Here is a 15688-nt window from a genome sequence, read left to right as displayed (position 1 = left end):
AAGAAAGAAAGAAAGAAAGAAAGAAAGAAAGAAAGAAAGAAAGAAAGGAAGGAAGGAAGGAAGGAAGGAAGGAAGGAAGGAAGGAAGGAAGGAAGGAAGGAAGGAAGGAAGGAAGGAAGGAAGGAAGGAAGGAAAGAATCCATCAATCACCTCCTAAAAAAGATCCCAAAAGGAAAATTCCTAGGAATATCATAGCCAAATTCTTGAGTTCCAGGTCAAGGGGAAAAGATTACAATCAGTCAGAAAGAAGCAATTCAAGTATTGTGGAAACACAATCAAGATAAGACAAGATTTAGCAGCTTCTACTTTAAAGGATCCAAGGTCTTGGAATATGATATTGCAGAGGGCAAAGGAGCTAGAATTAAAACCAAGAATCAACTACCCAGCAAAACTGAGTATAATACTTCAGAGGAAAAACTAGAAATTCAATGAAATAAAGAACGTTCTAGATGAAAAGAACAGAGATGAATAGAAAATTAGACTTTCAAATACAAGAATCAAAAGAAGCATGAAAAGGTAAACAGGAAAGAGAAATCATATAAGGGATTTATTAAAGTTGAACTATTTACATTCCTACATGGAAAGATGATATATTTAATTCATGAGACCTTTCTCAATGTTAGGGTAGTGTAATGGCAATGGAAATTTAAAGATCTTCCCTGCCCCTTAATAAGCCTAAGGGAATTTGAAGACCTTCCCTAATTTGAAAATATACTCTGCCCCCTAATAGGCTGAATGTAAGCACATGACTTCTGTGGTGGGAGGAGTTTGCTGAAGAGTGGAGCAGAGCCCACAGGAAGCTGGGAGTCAGAGAAGTTAGAGCTGAAGGGAAGAGAGGACACACATGGGGAGACAGCTAGCCTTGTGAGTGTTGGTTTGTGGGAAGACTGAAAAATGGAGTGGCTCTCTGCTATGTTGTGGTTCATTAACTTCTATGTTGCTATGATGGATTCAGTTTCCTGGTTTGGGGATTTGGTTTTCTGGTGTCTGAATAAATGTTTTGCTTCTGTTTTCTATATGGAAAATCTGTTTATATTTTGTGACCAAGAACTATACCGGCATATTTACAGTCACTGTTGGGACTGTGACTATTGCGTTGGTGCTATATATGTGTTTGTAGAGATGTGTGTGTGTGTGTTTATACACATACACATATATACAAATATACACAAACATAATACATACACACATACACATACATATGTTTAGATAGATAATAGATATATAGATATAGATATAGATATAAACAGAAGGAACAAGGTGAATTGAATATGAAGGGATAATATCTACAAAATAAAATTAAGGGGTGAGAGAGGAATGTACTGGGAGAAGGAGAAAGGGAGAGGCAGAATGAGATAAATTATCTCACATAAAAGAGGCAAGAAAAAGATTTTACACTGAAGGGGAAGAGAGGCGAGGTGAGAGGGAATGAGTGAACCTTACTCTCACTGGATTTGGCTTAAGGAGGGAATAACATGCACACTCAATTGAGTATGGAAATCTATCTTACCCTACAGGAAAGTAGGGGGAGGAAATAAGAGAGGGGGTTATGATAGAAGGGAGGGAAAAGGGGAGGAGGGAGCAATCAGAAGCAAACACTTTTAAGGAGGGACGGGGGAAAAGAAGAGAATAGAATAAATGTGGAGGAGGGCAAGATAGGATCGAGGGAAATATAACTCAACCTTTTACAACACATGTATAACCTATATCGAATTGCTTGCTTTCTCAATGAAGGAGGAAAGAAGAAAGAGAATGTGGAACGCAGAGTTTTAAAAATGAATGTTAAAAATTGTTTTTACATGCATCTGGGAAATAAAATGTACAGGTAATGGGATACAGAAATTTACCTTGCCCTATAGGAAAATAGAAAGGAAGGGGATAAAAGGAGGGCAGTGGTGATAGAAGGTAAGACACAATGGGAAAAGGGGTAATCAGAATTCACACATTGTCTTGGGGTGGGTGGAGGGATGGGGAGAAAATCTGGAACTCAAAATCTTGTGGAAATGAATGCTGAAAACTAAAAATAAATTAATATTTTTTTTAAAAGACTGATAATTGGGGTGGCGAGGGGGTGGGGGGCGGCTAAGTGGCACAGTGAATAGAGCACCAACCCTGGAGTCAGGAGGTCCTGAGTTCAAATCTGGCCTCAGACACTTAACACCAAAACTAGCCATGTGATCTTGGTCAAGTCACTTAACCCTAATTGCCTTCCAAAAAGCAAAATAAATTTAAAAAAAAATTTTTTTTAAGACTGATAATTTAGGCCTCTTCCAATCTTCAGAACTCAGTTTACCTTTAAAGAGAGCTAAAGAAATTTAATTGGAAAGCTGGGAAGGTGAGGGCAGAAAAGTGATTTTCACCTTCACTGGGAAAAAGTAAATTCAGAAGTTGTGTTCTGTAGCTAAACCAATTGGATGCTTTTATATTGTTAATGTCATTATTAGCCGATTGTCTCCTAGGAGGCTTGATGAGGATATTACTAGCTTTAATGGAGTCATAGTTGTGTAAAACAATTCTGAATGGCTTTTTAGAAAGAATACAGCTAAACCTGCAATACTCAATCCTGTAATTGTATATGAATTTTGTCAGCCATTGACAGGGTGACTTGAAGGAACAATCTCTGACTAAAAGTTCAGAGATGTAAACCAAGGCAACTAGCTAAAACTTTAGGAGAGTCTAATAATTGTGCTAAAAATAATTTAAATTCAAATACCATGAAGCAACAGTCAGGATAATACAATATTTAACAGCTTCAACATTAAAAGACTGAAGGTGGTGGAACAATAGAAGAGCAAATCAGCTGGACTTGCAACCACAAATAACTTAACCAGCAAAGCTGCATGTTATCCTGAATGTAAAAAATGGACATTAAGTGAACTAAAGAACTTTAAGGTATTTGTGAAGAAAAGACCAGAACTCAATGGAAAACCTGACTTATTAGAATCAGGAGAAATATAAGAAAGCAAACATTAAAGATCAATTATAAAGTACTTAATAAAGTCAAAATCTTTGCTTCTTATATAAAAGAAAGTTGCCTGAAACTCTTAAGAATGTTATCATTACGTGGGTAGTTTGGAGAACATTCTTAGACAGAAGGCTTGGGGTTGGGTATGATGCGATGATCCTAAAAAATAAAGCTGGGTAGGGAGAAGTAAAATGGAGTAATTATCTCATAGAAATGAGGCATTAACAGAAAATCTGTTCTAGTACAGACAGAAGCAAGTAGAGAGCTGGTAGTGCTAGAATCTTATTCTCATCAGAATTGAGTTAAAAGAGAAAATAACATATATCTAGAAGGGTATAAAAGTTGCCTTAACTTACAGAGAAATAGGAGGGGAAGGGTAAGGTGCAAGAGAGGGACTCGGAAGGATGTTCAGATTAAGAAGTGAACGATAATGGGAAAGAAAAAGAGTGATTCTGAAGGGTGGGTAAATTGAGGAAATAAAGGGTAAGGGGAGAAGAAAAGAGAGGGATTCTCAAAAGGGGTAGAGATTAGATAGACAGTGGTTAGAAGTCAATTAGACATTTCCAGAGGGATAGGGTAAAAAGAAAGGGAGAAAAGGATAACCAGTGATGAAAAAGATGATGGAGAGAAATGCACAACTAATAATTTAGAAATGTGAATGGTATGAACATACCCATAAAACAGAAACAGATAACAGAGTAGATTAAAAACCAAAATCCAACTATACATTATTTACAAGAAGCACATTTTAAAAAGAGAGATACATATAGAGTAAAAATAAAGGGCTGGTGTGGAATAGTTTTATATGTCAGCTGATACCAAAAAAAAAAAAAGTATGGGTAGTAATCACGTTCTCAGACAAACCCAAACTGGGTTAAAAGAGACGAACAGGGAAACTATATTATCATAAAAGGTATCAAAGAAAATGAAGCAATAGCAACACTAATCCTATATGCACCAAAAGCTATACATATAGTATCCAAATTTTTAAAGGAAAAGTTAAATGAATTACAGATGGAAATAGTAAAACTATGACAGTGAAGGACTTCAATATTCCCCTCTCAGAACTAGATAAATTAAACCAAAACTTAAATAAGAAAGAAGTCAAGGAGATGAACAGAATCTTAAATAAGGTAGGTATGATAGGTATCTGGAGGGAACTGAATGGAAAAAGAAAGGAATACACCTTTTCTTCATTCAGTGATACACAGTACATTTACAAAAATCAACCACATAGTAGGGTATAAAAATGTTATTGTAAAAGACAGAAAAGCAGAAATATTAGATGCAGCCTTTTCAGATCATAATGCAATAAAAATTATATTTAACAGAGAACCATAGAAACACAACTTAAAAATTAATTGGAGACTAAAATAACCTAATCCTAAAGAATGTTAAAGAACAAATCATAGAAACAATAAATAATTTTATTAAAGAGAATATAATGAAGCAACATATCAAAACCCATGATACACATCAAAAGCAATAAGGGGAAAATTTATATCTCTAAATGTTTAATAAAATGAAAAGCAGACAAATGAATTGGGCATACAATTAAAAAAAAACTACAAAAAGAACAAATTAAAAATCTCCAGTACCAAATTGGAAATCCTAAAATTTAAAGGTGATTTAAAAAATCAAATGTAAGAAAACTAGTGAATTAATAAAACTAGAAGTTAGTTTTATGAAAAAATAAACAACTTCTTAATATGATTTTTAAAAAGAAAACCAAATTACTAGTATCAATAATGAAAAGAATAACCATATCGCAAATGAAGATGAAGTCAAACCAATTATTAGGAGTTATTTTGCCCAATTATATGCCAATAAATTTAACAATTTAAGTGAATCAAAAGAATATTTAAAAAATTAAAACTGCCTCAATTAACAGAAGATGAAATAAAATATCTAAATAAAACTATTTTAGAAAAAGGAAATTGAACAGACCATAAATGAACTTTCTAAGAAAAAAGTATCAGGAACAGATGGATTTATAAGTGAATTCTACCAAACATTTAAAGATCAACTAATTTCAATATTAAATAGGTCATTTGGAATAATAGGCAAAGAAAAAAATTATGGCACCCATACTTAAAACCAAGAAGAGCAAAAACAGACAAAGAAACTTATAGACTAATTTCATTAATGAATACAACTAATGAATGCAAAATTTCTAAATAAAATACTAGCCAGAAGACTATAATAATATATAACAAAGATTATACATAGTGACCAAGTGAGATTTATACCAGGAATGCAGAGATGGTGAATATAAGTCAACCCTGCAATAAGTAATAGTAAGAGGTAGTCCATTTAAAATAACTGTAACCTCTGTAAATTACCTGGGAGTATATCTGCCCAGACAAACCCAAGTACTACACAAACATAATTATAAAACATTTTTTATACAAATAAGGTCAGATTTTTTTTTTGGAGGGGGGAAGGCAAGGCAATTGGGGTTAAGTGACTTGTCCAAGGTCATATAGTGTGATCCAGTTTCTGAGGTTGAATTTGAACTCAGGTCCTCCTGACTCCAGGGCCAGTACTCTATTCACTGCACTACCTAGCTGCCCCATAAAGTCCAATTTAAATAATTAGAAAAACACAAATTTTTCATGGGTGGGCAAAGCCAATATAATAAAAATGACAATTCTCCCTAACCTAATATACTTATTCAATGAAATCCCAAATAAACTGCCAAAAAATGGCAGAAATCAGTTATTGATCAGGATCTTCCATCATTTACAAAGGTAAGGTCAAAATGGATACATGACCTAGATACAAAGGGAGATATTGTAAGAAAACAAAAACATGGAATATATTACATATCAGACTTATGGATAGCAGAATTTATAAATAAACAAGAGATCGAGAACACTGCAAGATATATACTGGATAATTTTGATTACATTAAATTAAAAAGGGTTTGTACAAATAAAATCAATGTCACCAAGATTAGAAGGAAAGCAGAACATTGGGGGAGGGGGGATTATAGACAATTTGGTCTGATATCTCAAATATACAGAGTAGTTTCTCAAATTTATTTTAAAAAATAAATCATTCCCTAATTGATAAGTGGTCAAAAGATAAGAACAGGCAGTTTTTCAATGAAGAAGTCAAGCCTATCTAATAATTATATTAAAAAATACTCTATGTCATTATTGATTAAAGAAATGTAAGTTAAAATAACTTTGAGATATTATCTCAAACCTTTCAGATTGGCTAAAACAATATAGAAGGGGAAAATGACAAATGTTGAAGGGGATGTGAAAAAGCAGGGACATTAATACATCATTGGTTGAACCATGGACTGATCCAATCATTTTGGAGAACAATCTAGATTTATGCCCAAAGAGCTATTATACCTGCCTATATATAACCTCTGCCCCAGATATATCACTATTAGGTCTATTTCCCAAAGAAAAAGGAAAAGAACCTATATGTTCTAAAATATTTACAGCAACTTGCTTTGTGATGGCAAAGAATTGGGAACTGAGGGGACCTCACTCAATCTGGGAACGGATAAACAAGTTGCGGTATGATTGTGATAGAATACTACTGCACTATAAGGAACGATGAAATAGGAACAGCTAGGTCGAGTAATGAATAGATCACCAGCCCTGGAGTCAGCAGGAACTGAGTTCAAATTCAACCTCAGAAACTGGATCACACTTGTGTGACTTTGGACAAGTCACTTAACCCCAATTGCCTTGTCTTCCTGACTCCAAAAAAGAAAGAAATGATGAGATGGTTGGTTTTCAAAAAACATGGAAAGACCTTCATGAAATAATGAAGAGTGAAATGAGCTGAACTAAGAAAACAGTTGTATACAATAACAACAATCTTATTCAAAGAATAATTGTGAACGACTAAGTTATTCTGAGTACCATAAATATTCAAATCAACTATAAAGGACCTCTGAAGGAAAATCCAACCCACCTCCAGAAAAAGACCTGATAAATAGAGGTATGCATAATATGTATGGTTTTCCACATATTTATAAATCTGTGTCAAATGGTGGCCTTCTCTACTACAGGGTTGAGAGGGAGGGAGATAGTTCAGAACTTAAAATTTAACCCAAAAATAAAATTAATGTTTTCTTTTTTTCAAAAAACAAGTGGATTTTTTTTTGCTTTGTTTTTTAAATTTGGAATTTAAGAGACTATCCACAATTTTATGTCTTCAATTTTGTGGTGATTCTTTGATTCAAGTTATTAGGGAAAGCACTAATAAGAACAATACTAAATCCTCTCCAGGAGCCCAGAGATTTCTGGATTTCGGAGTATAGACAGTACCAAATGTACCCACATTTAATTAGCTTTCTCACCTAAGTTTAATTCACCTACACTCTCAGAACTGTAAACTGTGTGTAATTCTCTATCTCTGTAACTTCCTATGAGGTATCCAGGAAAAACAGCCCCAGCAGCATCTCCCCAATGGCAACAGAAAAAGGCTACTGCTTACATGTGAGAAACAGCAGGAGTAATGGCCTAGAAAAGTCTCCGCCATGATTGCTTTTTGCATTCCTTATGGTCTTTATGCCATCACAAGAGGGCAGTCAGGCCACAGCAGGAACTCCTTCTGAACAGAGAACACAGGCAGTTAAGGCCCACAGTAATTTTCTTCCCAGGAGTCAGCATCAGTTCTACCACAGCCAGGAGGTGTCTCCCAGCAATGGCCATACAACACTACTCAGACATATGGCAAAATTATGTCCTAACATAAGGCAGAGGAGCTCAGGACCTCAAAGGGAATGAGCTAAAGGCATCTCATTGTTTTTCCCCAATACTGAACCTAAACTACTATAACTGGCCTTATGCACAGCTCAAAACAGATGGCATACAAGATGTATACAAGAAAGTAAAGCCAAAGTAAATACAAAGTAATTTCATAGTACAATACTAACAATTTAGTTGATCAGCACAGCATCCCAGGACAGGCATAAATAGGAAGTTGCACTTGAGCAAAATTTTGGGAAAGTTAGAGATCCTAAAGGGCAAAGGTGAAAAGGGGGTACATTCTAGAGATGGGAAATGGACAAGGAAAAGATAAAGAGAATGGAGCAGAGTGGGATCCCAGTTCTAGCATCTAGCAAAACTAGCAGAAGAATCACCAGGGCAGAAATGACAGAAAAACAGGGAGCCTATACTTCCGCCACTCTGAACCCTGAAGCAAAAGAGCACTCTAGCTGACTAACAGGGTATATCCAGCAAGAGTCCAGCAAGCAGTCTATTCTTTCACAGACCCAAAACCAGCACCTTGCAGAGCTCAGAGGGCAGCAATCAGACTTTGCCCTAGATCAGAACACTCGGGGAGCACTGAAAGCTTACAGGTCCCCAGTCTGACTCTGAGATCATGGAATAATATAACACTCAATAGCCCAAGAAAGCAGCAACAGGACCAGCCAAGAACTTCATTCTAGAAGTGCAGTAGAACTCAGCCCTAACATCAAGTCCAAAGTCAGAAAGTAGATGAGAAGAATGAGCAAACAAAAAGCAAAGCCCACCATAAAGTACCATATATATTGAGATACAAACCCAAAAGAGAATGATTCTAAAACATCCTCCAAGGAAAACACAGCTTCAGCATAAACTCAATTAGAATTCCTAGAAGTAATAAAGAGTTTTAAAAGTTTCTTGAGGAAAAAAAAATGGAAAAGACATAAGAGCTACAGAAGAAAGAAATTTGGAAGAGAATTAACAGGCTGGTACAAGAGGTACAAAATCTTGCTGGATACCTTCCTCCTTTTCCTGCTCCACCCTTTTCAACTAACTTCCTTTTATGTATTTCCCCCATTAGATTGTTAGCTTCTAAGATCTCTGAAAGCAGGAATTGTCTTTCCTTTTTTTAAAAAATTTGTATCCTCTGGGGTGGCTAGGTGGCACAGTGAATAGAGCACTGGCCCTGGAGTCAGGAGGACCTGAGTTCAAATCCAGCCTCAGACACTTACACACAAAACTAGCCATGTGACCTTGGGCAAGTCACTTAACCCCAATTGCCCTCCAAAAAAAACCAGGCAAAAAAAAAAAATTGTATCCTCAGCCCTTGTCAAAGTGTCTGTAATATCATAGGCACTTAAATATTTATTGATTGACACACACATATATAGACTTGAATACAGAAATACATTTCACTCAAAGGAGAAATATGAAGGAAAGGAGCTAGGGGTTTGGGGGTGGGGAATTAGGGGGAGGGAATGAGGGCAAAGTGAGGAAGAATGAGTCCTAAGCAAAACAAACTCTAAGGATACACAAAAAAATATTTATGGCTCTTTTTGATGCAGGAAAGAAAAGGAATCAGATGGAGTCCCAATAAATAGAAAAAAGGATGAACAAGTTATAGTAGGTAAATGTGATGGAATAGTGTTGTGCTGTAAGAAATAATGAAGGAGATGGTTTCAGAGAAACCTGAGAAGACTTCTATGAACTGATAAAGTGAAATTAAATTTCACAAAGTGAAATTAAAAATAGGCCAGTATGTCTAAATTGTAGAGCTTACAGAAAGAAGTGACATATAAGAAGGAAAGGAGGGGGTCAGGTTATAAAGAGTTTGAAATGCCAAAAGAGAAAAGATAAAAGAAAAAAAAGTCATATTTGATGCTGAAGGTAAGAGGAAGTCACTGAAGTAGGAGGGCAATGTAATCAGGCTTATATTTTACAAAAATCACTGTGGTATCTGAGTAGAGGATAGACTGGAGTGGGGAGAGCCATGAGGCAAAGAAACAACTCCTGTAATAATCCAGAAAAAAGGTGATGAGGGCCTCAACTAAAATTGTGGTTATATGAGCAGAAAGTAGGGGAAGTACATTAAAGATATCATGTGAGAGCAATGACAAGATTTGGTAATGCATGGGCATGTGGGATAAATGAGAGTTAAAACTCAAGGATGGTACCTGGACAGTAGGGAAGTTTGATGGAGAAGTTTAAGAAAGAAGACAATGTGGTAGGTTTTTTTTGACACGTCAAGTTCGAGATGCCTCTAGACATCTACAGGTCATATTTGGGAGTTTAGTAGGGCAGTGGAGAGAGACATAGCAGGTGTGAGTAGATGTAGAAGAGGCAATTGGAGAAATATGGCTATAGCACAGCAGAGAGACTAGCGATGGATATACAAATTTAGGAATCATCTGCATAAAGATACTTGAATCCCTGAGAACTGACATGATCACCAGGTGAAATAATAAAGAGAGAAAGGGACCCAGGAGAGAACCTTGCCAACACACTAACAGTTAGAGAATAAGACATGGATAAAGTAAAGAAAAGAGAACTGAGAATGGTTGGATAGAGAGGAAAACCAAGGAGACCAGAAGTGTCATGAAAACCTAGAGAGGACAGAATGTCCAGGAGAAAGTGATCAGTACTTCAGACCTCAAGAAGGATAAGGTTTGAGAAAAGATCATGAGTTTTAGTCATTAAGAGTTCACTGGAAACTGTAGAGGGTAGTTTCAGAGCAGGAAGTATTTCATTTTTGCTGTTTATATTGTCCATGCCTAGCACATGTTGGGCATTAAATGCTTGCTGATTGAGTAGAAGTCAAGATAAGGCTGAAAACTCAAATACCCAGAGATCTGTGATCTCATAGATTTAGAAATTCTCTCAAAGATGCAGGTCACAACCCATCCATGGCCACCAATTCTGAGACTTTAGTACATTAAGCTGACTGCAGAAGTCCACCCAACGTGTTAGAGGCCCTCTTGAGTTTTTATTGAAATCCCAAGGGTGCCATTGGCATCCTAGTGCTGTATATCTAACACTCTTGTCTCACTCTTGTCATGTGACCAGCCCATCTTCATTTCCTATCATACGTTCCCTGATGAGAATCCTCTACTTTAGCTCCTCTTCCAATGCATGCTGCAGGCTACTCACACCTACTATGTCTATCTCCACTGCCCTACCAAACTCCCAAATATGACCTACAGTACTACAGAATCCACTGATGCTACAAAATTACATATATTCCCAAATAAATAAACCACAGTCTGTCCAAATAGATCCAGACTACCATCATCCAAATCTTTAACACACGAATATATTGTAATTTCAGCTATACAAAGTGTTTCCTTTCCACATAACACTTTTGTGAGGTAAGTGATACAAGTATTACTAACTCTATTTTACATATGAAAAAACTGAGACTCAAGGAGCTAAAGAGACTCATCCAGAGTCATAAAATATATCTTAGAACACCAACCAAAACCCAAATCCCTCCTTACTCCAATTATAGCACTCATTTCCAGTATAATTTGAAACTTTCTTCTGGAACATTTCCAAGGAAGAATCATAATCCTATTGATGAAAATAAGTGGAATAACCTCCAAGACTGAGCAGACATCTTGGCCAGATTATTAAACTTAGATACCGTGATTGCAAATTTACCAATGTAATTAATAACTGATGGTCTTGGACAGAGAAAATAATATTCTTTAAAGATTTATTAGAAAAGCATCTTCAAATGTACTAACCTGGATTTCTATATGGCGAGGATTATCTATAAATTTTTCTATTAGCAACCTATCATCACCAAAACTTGAAGCAGCTTCTTGAGATGAAAATCTAAAACCATCCCTTTAAAAAAGAAAACAAGGTGTTAAACTAACAAGACACAAAACTCATTTCTCAGTAATATATAAACAAGCCCAGTAAGTATAAGTCTTTTAATTAAAAATTTTTCTATAATGTTCCAGAAAATCAAAACTAAATTCAAAAGGAATTAATCTTTTAATAGTACTTAAAGTATCCTCTGATCACACTAGATGATTTTAGGGAGAATTCATACATTTTTTATAGAGAACCAAAATTCATTTCTGATACAAAACCAAATTTTACTAAGGCAAAATATATACTATTCATCATTTCCTTCTTAAAATCTAGTAATTATATGTTTTAAATGTATAGTTTTAAAAATGAAAAACCTAAGGAAAAAACAGAATTATATTTTGTAAACATTGAAAATGCTATTAAAATATTTCATTATCACAAAGAAAAAGCTATAAATTTATGTACTCAACTGAAAAACTCAAAAACTGGATCTCAGATGACTGATATAAAGGTCATTAATAGGTATTAACTATAAAATATAAATAACTAGAATGTGGTAAGTGCATAAAAGAGACAAAAAGTGCTATGAAAGGCTTAAGAAAAATATTATTTCTCTCTGAAAGACAGAGAAGTCTTTCTTAGGGAGGCAGCTCCAGAGCTAGACATCGAAGGGGGGAAAATTTCTACTGGATGAAAAAGGGAAGGTCGTGGTAAGGATTATATTTGACACAAAGGAAATATTTGACCCAAGACAGAGGCAGGAAAGCCTAAATTGAAACAAGAGAAAAGTCAAAATTTACTAAAATATAGACCATTTAATGGTGGTCTAATGCTGTGGCTGAAAAAAATCATCTTGAGCCAAATTGTAAACGGTATTGAGTATCAATCAGATTAAGAAGTTTTTAAGCTCTTGAATACCTACAGTAATCTGATTAAGTTAATTTTGGGGGGGGGGAATAGGGTGTGACTGGTGAGGTGGTTTAGACCTATGATTCTCAGTATGTTTTCATTTCTGGTGGGAAATTTTCTGTGAATACAAATCAACAGCCTGCCTTTATTACTGCCTAGTATATCATATCCACCATATGCCCCACAAGTGATATTCATTTTCAACTCTTCCAAGAAAAAGTGTTTTATACTCATACAATACAATTTGAATATTAGTATAAAAATGATGGGTCTTTTTAAAGGAGAATGAGGCCATTAAAAGTCTGCCTACTTACACAAAAGCAATCTAGGCAGCTCTCCTCCTATTCAATTTTGCATCAACTCACTGAATATTTGTAGCATCTGGGCAAGATATGTATGTATACATATATATAGGCACATATGTGTCTATACACACACATAAACCTCTATAGGTTATGCATCAAACTTATCATAGTCTGAACAATAAGCATTTTGCATTCACTTTTTTTTTTTCCTAGATGGATAGTTGGGTCAAACTCCTTCAAATAAGTATGAATCTCATTTAAGAGGCTCTGCAATATTACAGGGCTTGATGCAAGCAGGACAATGTCATATAAAAAAGGAAGATATACATTAATCTCCTAAATTGGACTCCATGTTGGATGTCCTCTATAGTAGTGGCAAATCTTTCTCCACTATATGTAAATCTGCTATATGTCTCAGTTCATGTTTATACTTAGAGACGCATTGAACAAGGTTATCTCCATCATACTCTTTATGCAGCTGTATAATTTTGACAAATGTATGAGATATAACCTGTTGAAGAACATTTAAGCTGGTTTTCTCTGTGGAATCAAATGCTTTTAAATATTCAAGAAATAAGTCCAGGGCAATTTTGTATTCTTTATATGGGATCTTCTACTGACTAACATCTGTGAAAGCACAATTTCCTTCTAAATCTTACAGTGATAATCAAAGAACTAAAACATTTCAGAATTTGGAGAGTGGTCATTTAGGCCAATTAATACCTAAAAAGAGAATTATGACTATAATGTACCAAACAAAGGTCATCTAGCCTCTGTTTAAACATCTCTAATGAGGAAGAACCTACTATCTCCAGTAGCTGATTCCATTTTTAGATAGCATTGTTAGAAAGGTTTCATTAACATCAAGGCCAAGTTTGCCTCAGTATAACATCAACCAAAAGGTCCAAGTTATGCTATAAAGGGTCAAAGAGAAAACAATAAATCCATTTTATATAGGACAGTCCTTCAAATACTTTAATGTAACCAAACAGTTCACTCTAAGTGTTTTACAAGTTAAATATCCTCCATTCCTTCAATCATTCTTCATATACGATAGAACTGAGGTCCTTTACCATTCTAGGTACCTTTCTCTGACTTCTCTCCAGGTTATTAAATCCTTATTATTAAATATGGCAACTATAAATTAATACAAACCTTCAGATGAGGCCTGACTTGGGCAGAGTAGAGTCTGAATATCACCTTATGGTTCCTAGAAGCTATGTCTCTCAATGCAGCACAAGATCACATTAGATTTCTTAGCTACCATATTATATTGCTAATGCACACTGTACTTTCTTTCAGTCTACTAAAATTCCCATTTATTTTTTCTGACAAATGTTGTCCTACCATAGCCATTTTGTCTTATCTTACACTTGTAAATCGGACTTTTTGAATACAAGTACTCTCTCCAAAGCAAGCAATGATCTCTTTATTGACAAATCTGATCATCTTTTCTTCATCCTTATCCATCTTGACAATTTTGTTGCTTTTGATATTTCTTTTTAATTAACTTTTTTTCAATTATTTCACATATAGGAGGGAAACATACAGAACCCTTGTGTCACATAAGCACCACTAATCAAAACATATTCCCACACTGGTCACAGTCAAAAATGCTTTTTCTTATTCTGCATATGAATGCATCTATTATGGGGTAAGAATTCTTTTTTATCAGTCCTCTGCAATCATTGTTGATCATAGTTCTTAAGTCTTTCAGAATTATTTCTTATAATTCTGAGGCTATAAATTGTTCTAGTTCTGCTCAGTTTATACATATCTTTCCAAGTCTCTCTGAAATCAGCTTTTCCCTCATTTCTTACAGGACAATACTATTTCATTCATATACCACAATCTGTTCCATCATTCTCCAATTACTAGCTATTTCCTTAGCTGCCATTTTTTGCTAAGAGTTCCTAAATTATATTTATATATAGATGTTTCCTCTTTTGTTGATCTCTCTGGGGTATAAGTATAGTACAAGTATAGCTTGGTCAAAGTGTAAGTCTAAAGTCAAACTAGTAGTCAGGGGAACTAGGATTTATTCCCAGTTTCACCACTAAAACTAGTGATGTGGTCATGGTAAAATAACTTGACCTCTACTAACTTCAACTTCCAACTTTGGAAAAGGTCATTAAACTGGATAATCTCTAAAAGTATAGGACCAAGGTACATAACCTGAGAAATATTTTAAATAAAAAACAAATCCTTTTATGATACTCAAAAAGGCAAATTCTATTACAAATATCATAGATTTTCACAATCACTATAAAAACAAAAGAAAAATGAAATTTTCTGCATATTATTTCTTTTTTTTCCACCAAAAAAAAACTTAAAAAAAAAACAACAGAGCTATCTAATTTCTTCATTTTGTTTTTGATAACTTTCAGGATGTCAGTTTAATAACATTCTAGTAACTATAATTTTCATCAAGACTATATTTTAGACAGGATCTCACCTGGTCTCTTCATCATCCCAAGCGATTCGCATACCTTTCCCACCACCACCTGCTGAGGCCTTGATCATAACGGGATAGCCTAACAGCAGGGAACAATTAGACAGAAGTTCAGACTTTGATCATTTGGTTGTATGAACATGACAAGTGACCACATGTCTAATAATTCAATAGACAATAACTGGTTTATTTAAAGGCTGTTTTTAACAGAAAAAACTACCATTGTACTCTTATGAATGAAACAATAATTTAGAGTTTAAATACTTTTATAACAGCCAAGTTATTTTCTGACAAGCAAAAAGATGTTTTTCCTCAAAGCTTATAAGAAAAAACATTCTCAGAAAATAATTAGTTTGGAAAAAAAAAGAAATAATTAGTTTGACAAAAGAATCTTACTTCATGCTATCTAAGTTCCAAAAGCTGATTAACCAATATTATCTGGAATAAGTATATGACTGGATAAAGTAACAAAAAGCAGCTTAGAACACCAAAGGAAAAGAATGGGGGAAGGGGAGAAAGG

General features: G+C 34.8%; 1 protein-coding gene across 4 annotated transcripts in view; it reads right to left on the bottom strand.

The window, feature by feature from the left end:
• Nucleotides 1-15688, bottom strand: part of PCCA (propionyl-CoA carboxylase subunit alpha) — a 550597-nt gene that overhangs the window by 332792 nt on the left and 202117 nt on the right. For 3 of the 4 annotated variants that reach the window (XR_011163584.1, XR_011163585.1, XM_069064183.1), the window contains exons 9-10: nt 15172-15250; nt 11427-11529 (exon numbers count right to left, since the gene is read on the bottom strand). The exons of the other annotated variant lie outside the window; for it this stretch is intronic. Coding sequence is in view for 1 of the 3 variants with exons in the window: in XM_069064183.1 (XP_068920284.1) it covers nt 11427-11529; nt 15172-15250 (182 nt within the window). In the remaining 2 variants the exon portion in view is untranslated. The remainder of the gene's footprint in view (nt 1-11426; nt 11530-15171; nt 15251-15688) is intronic. 4 annotated transcript variants of the gene reach the window in all.

Source organism: Petaurus breviceps, unplaced genomic scaffold (genome assembly GCF_028583685.1).
Source record: "Petaurus breviceps papuanus isolate PSGF00001 unplaced genomic scaffold, PetGlider_PUasm1.0 90625, whole genome shotgun sequence".
NCBI lineage: Eukaryota > Metazoa > Chordata > Mammalia > Diprotodontia > Petauridae > Petaurus > Petaurus breviceps.
The sequence above is the reverse complement of the archived record's forward strand: the minus strand, read 5'-3'. Positions and strand labels throughout refer to the sequence as shown.